Source organism: Buceros rhinoceros, unplaced genomic scaffold (assembly GCF_000710305.1).
Source record: "Buceros rhinoceros silvestris isolate BGI_N320 unplaced genomic scaffold, ASM71030v1 scaffold37707, whole genome shotgun sequence".
NCBI classification, from domain to species: domain Eukaryota; kingdom Metazoa; phylum Chordata; class Aves; order Bucerotiformes; family Bucerotidae; genus Buceros; species Buceros rhinoceros.
In genome coordinates this window covers 7,673-12,792 of record NW_010422252.1, presented here as the reverse complement: position 1 = coordinate 12,792, position 5,120 = coordinate 7,673, and the positions used below count along the sequence as shown (strand labels likewise).

General features: G+C 48.0%; 1 protein-coding gene across 1 annotated transcript in view; it reads left to right on the top strand.

Moving 5' to 3' along the window:
- The window catches only part of METTL10 (methyltransferase like 10), a 6,576-nt gene extending 1,756 nt beyond the window's left edge, over window positions 1–4,820 (top strand). Inside the window, exons 3-5 of the mRNA XM_010139967.1 lie at window positions 2,615–2,722; window positions 3,565–3,781; window positions 4,347–4,820. Of these exons, the coding sequence (XP_010138269.1) occupies window positions 2,615–2,722; window positions 3,565–3,781; window positions 4,347–4,474 (453 nt within the window). The 3' untranslated portion in view covers window positions 4,475–4,820. The remainder of the gene's footprint in view (window positions 1–2,614; window positions 2,723–3,564; window positions 3,782–4,346) is intronic.
- Window positions 4,821–5,120: the final 300 nt, after the last annotated feature.

Here is a 5,120-nt window from a genome sequence, read left to right as displayed (position 1 = left end):
AGAGCGGTTAGCCTGACAGTAACGATTGTTAAATGCAGTGCTAGCTAACTTGGTCGTGGGCGAAACATCCCACAGAAACACCTTATTCATGTGAGGCTTCAGTTTTGTACTGGCCCTGCTTACAAATCTGAAAGTGATTTTCATTCTGTAATGGGAAAGGAACGGCCTGTTGGCTTTGAAAAAATATTAAACTGCTGTAAGAGCACCCTCCCTCCTTGCGTCAGGCACCTCGAAGTACTGTGGTTGCTTGAAAAGGAAATTTTTGGGCCAGTTCCCATTTGAAAAGTGACTTCCAAAATTACATTGTTTGTTGTTGCTCAATAGTTCAGGATCTCACTTGCTTGGTTGATGTAAAAGACATATTTTGTGGTGTTAGCTGCTCGGCTTTGAAAATGCAGGATTCTTTTGGCAAGCACATCAGCTACCCTAGAAGAGTCCTGGAGCTGGCCTCGATAATGCGATCAGAAACGGCAGTACTGAGAAAGGCAGCCAGACTTCAGTCACACAGGACGGTAGTGGCACCTCACTAAAAGAGCTGCTTGAGGGGACGTACGGGACCGCCCTCAGAGCAGGAGGAGGTGCTGCAGAGTGCAGATTGCCGGGGCATACAGGGCCCTGCTGAGCCATGAACAGTGCGGGATAGGAGGTGGGAGTGTCGTAAGAAACGGAGCCTCCAAAATGCGCTAGGTCTGGGTGAGACGGTGTCAGCTGCAGCAGGGAACGCTGCGCAGAGAGGAGGCAGAGCCGCCATCTGAAAAGGGGGTGAGGAGGGAAGTGAAGACAAGAAACACAGCTGTGTCCCCTGTAAGCTGGCCGCACCGCCCAGCTAGACGGCCAAGCCTCCAGCACGCTGCTAAATGCCTGCTGCGCACCCACTGCAGGGCTCTGCCTGTCTTCAAGCTCCACGAGAAATGCTGCTGGAGGCTTCCTGGCTTTCTTCTGCTTGCTTTGAGGATCTCGGCTCCAAAAGTGGGAGCCTTTGCTGGTTTCAGATGTGCGGTAGATCATCGTCCTACCCCTGCTAATTTCAGGATCCTGGTAGGCTGCACTGATGGCCTAATTCTTTTGCCTTCCAAAAATTCCTGCTCTTCTAAGGAAATGCAGAGCTCTGACTACTTTTTTTTTTTTTTTTTTATTTCCTGAGCACTGTGGGAAAATATCTCTGAAGCGAAGGGTACTCACCATCCGAGTGAGAGATCTGGCTGGCAGCACCAGAGGCCCAAAGATGGGGCAGTGCTGCAAACTGCCTCCTGCTATTTCACCTGCTTTCTCAAGCAGCAGCAGCAGCAGAGTGCTTATAAATGCCACTGCCAGGTCACGGGTCCAGCTTGGCACTTGAGTAGATGTTCCCTTCTGGGCCGTTCGTAGTCGGGCTGTACAGGTTTGTTTAGCAGTATTTAATGTTGTTTCACCATAAACTTCTCTGCCCCGGAGACTGTAGGAGCGAGTGGGAACTCCCTGAAGTGACTCAAGCTCTTCCTTTCCAGAGGAGCTGTTGTGGAAACTACTCTTCCACGCCCAAGTCTTTAGTACAGGCATCTCGGGAAGCTTGGTGTGCTCTGGGGAGGGACGTGGGCAGGAGCCTGAGCAATACGCTGTTGTCCATCAAAGGCAAACAACAGAGTCTTTGTGTTGAGCTGGCGTTAGTCGTCAGGGCCAGCTGGCCAGCACTGAGCTCACGCAGGCTGCTGGAAGGAGGAAGGACCGTTTAAAACATCCTTGCTGTAGTTCTCCTCCTCCTCTCTGCTTTTACTGCCTGCAACTGGCCGTAAGCTCATCGCTCTTCCCATCAGGATTGCACCTCCCCAGACCAACTGACACACGCGATACCCAGAGCGGGTCGCTTCGGCCTCCGCCTCGCGGTGAAAAGGTGTCACTGTCCCCCTTGCACGTGCCCAGCTCCAGCAAGGCGCCCACCTGCTCTGCCAGAGAGTGGCTGGGATCCTGCTGCCCTTGCTCGCTGAGCTGGGCTATCATTACCTGCTCCGGAGAAAAACAGAAAGGCTGTGTGCGCTCTTTCACGTGGTGCAGAACCTGCCTGAAAATTGCTGCTGCAGAGCCCCCGTAGCGTGCAAACAATCACATTCAGATAGAGGGACTAATGAACAATGAGACAAACGAGCAGTTTTGCAGTGGATCTCGGTCCTAATAAAATGTATTGCACATTTCGGCTCCTGCAGTTTGGGTTATAAACCAAATAATTGCTCAATCTCAAATGTTATGTAACTGTCAGAGAGGTTTCCTTCTTGATTTCAAGCATCTGGCATTGGCACATGTTCTCATCGCTGAAAATTCCTGGTTTCTGGGTTCCTTTTGGAGCAGGTAAGAGAGCCTGTTCCCCTCCAGGGTGTTCCTTGCCACAGTTCTGCTCAGTTTTCCCCTCGACACTTTAGTCAGGATTTCTTTTGCTGAGGAATCAGGCAGAATGGAGTGATTTCGGCTCATTCCCTCAGCTATTTAGCTCTTGTAATGGTAACAGGAGTAAAACTGAGTACAAGGGTGGGGTTTTTTCTGTCATTAGGAGGAGAGACGAGATCGGTTTGCAGATGGGGAATACACTTGCTGGATAAAAAAATAGCTAGTGCACTGATCAAGATTCTCTGCTTCTGTCTAGGCCAAGTCTGGCTACACGAATCTCACGGGGATTGATTACTCTCCTTCCGCAATACAACTGGCAGAAAAAGTAAGAGAGAAAGAAGGGCTGTCTCACATCCAATTCAAGGTAAGTTTTGAGAGAAAGTTTATGGAGCAAAGAGAAAGCAACTGAACCTGAGATTAAACGACCTAATTGATATTCAGGTGTGCTCAGGGTACGTTATTAATAATGTCTTTTGATGGTCCTCTGTAAGAGAACGCCAACCAAATAAATCTATTTACAAGAAGATTTTTGGTCTTATTTTTTCCCTGTTGGTAACAGTCATCAGGGCTGACGAGATTTCCCTGCTCCTGCCATTGGCATTTGGCAAGTTCTGGATTTTAGCCACTACATTCTGAATTTCAGATTCGAGGGAGCAGATGAAATCCTTCACTGATAGAACCTCTTCCAGTAGCTGTGCAGCAGGGAGTTTGAGAGGCCCTGCTGGAGCAGGGGGCAGGACCAGCTGACCCCCCGAGGTCCCTTCCAAGCTCAGCCACCCCGTGATCCTCTGACTGCCGGTCATTCTGAGCTCACTCGCTCTGCGCTGGTTTATCCTCCAGCTCCACGTCTCTGGTCTCCTGTCAGTTGTAGTCTCTGCACCTCTGTACTTGTGCAGTGCCTTGCAGGCAGCACCCAGGAATCTGGCGTCACAGTACAAAGAGTGATGTAGAGAATGAACTTCAGGCGTGTTAGTTTGCGCTGCAGGTGGACAGGTACGTACACGGGCTTTACAGCAGGTCACCACAGAACTCACCGAGCAGAAAGCAGCAGACGTGGCATTCCAAGTGTGCAAAGCCTGCGAGTTTCCCATTGCTAAACACACCAACTGTCAGCTTTGAGGCTTATTTTAGAGCATTGGTTTGCATTAAAGACCCAGGAGCCTCTGAGTAGAAGACTGTCTTCACAGCTGTAGAGTTCTGGTTTAGGTAGAAGACTTCCTGGCTCCATCAGCTGCGCTGTCAGGATTTGAGATTTGCATTGACAAAGGGACTTTTGATGCCATAAGCCTTAATCCGGATGACACGGTGGAAAGGAGGAAGCAGTACGTGAGATCTCTCTGCAGTGTTCTGAAACCAGAGGGCTTTTTCCTCATCACGTCGTGCAACTGGACCAAGGAGGAGCTGCTGAACGAGTTCAGAGAAGGTAAGCGGTTGAACAGAGCCCTCTGCCATATTATTGCTGTTCAGGGATGAATTTCACTGTCTGCGTTAGCGTGTTGACTTCTTCAGATCAGGATTAGACAAGGTGAAGGTCCTTTGGTACCAGGCCCAGTTCACCCATCCGATTGCTTTTACCCACGTTAAAGGGAATTGGCAAATCTGTGACCATGACCTTTAACGTCACCTCCTCAGCGACCTTCCTGATCTTCCCAGAAAGGGTCTCTCCACGTGCCAGTTAGCTCCAGAACCTCATGCCTGAGGCTTGAAACTCAGTGTGGATCTAAAACAACCGGTCCTTCTGCGGAACTAAAATTACTGGCATCTTTTCTGCTGTTAATTCGTGTGGGTCAGCCAGCTAAGATTTTTTATTGCCTGTGGAAGGGTTTCAGCTGTACGGAACAGCGGTGTAACACTACAGTCCTATAAACTTACAGAGTAACTGACCTGCGAGTGTTCCAGAGAAATAAAGAATGGTTTGCAAGGGGTTATCCAAGAGGAGAATAAAGTTACTTCCTTCTAATAAAAATGTTTTAATTTCTGTCTGGCAGGATTTGAAATTCTGGAGGAGCTGCCAACACCCAAGTTCTGCTTTGGAGGAAGAATTGGGAACAGCGTAACAGCATTGGTTTTCCAAAGGAAAAAATTGAGACCATTCATCTTGGACAGATTGGATTAGTTGAGAAAAATCTGAACTTTAAACCTGACAGAAACCCTCAGACACGTGTGTAAATAACTGCTCTTTGAGCACACAGTAAAATACTCTGCGTGGAACTCTTAAGGGACTATAAAACATCGCCCTAGAAACATTTCAGCTTTCTGTAACTTGCCCGTAAATTCTGTCCTTGCTACAACCTCACTTGTTTCAGGGAAGCTGCAAGTTGGTAAGGGAGAAATAAGGCTTGCTAAATACCGAACGGAGGCAACTGGATGGTACTTGTGCTTGGAACGTAAAGATCATCCGCAGTTTCACCTCTCTGTCAGTAATCAGTGACCAGTAGAGGTGAATGTATTGTACAAAGCAAGAGCCAGCAATGACTGTATGTTTTTCCAGTGTATTTTTCAGGAGAGATTTTAGCTGCATAAATCCCAAAGACTTCAAAGCATAACTATCCATTCCTTATTTATTTATCTACTTATTTAAACTTCTGCCTGTGATCCTTTTGCTTAATTCCTCTGCCTTTATTTCTTCCATCGTTTTGTACTTTCAGAATTCTGCTGTTGCTTGAAAGGTGGGAACATGAGATTTCTTTATGCCTTGACAAATACATTTGCAGGTGACAATAAACTTGTTCTTTCAAGCATCTGTTAGGCAATCAGGGGGT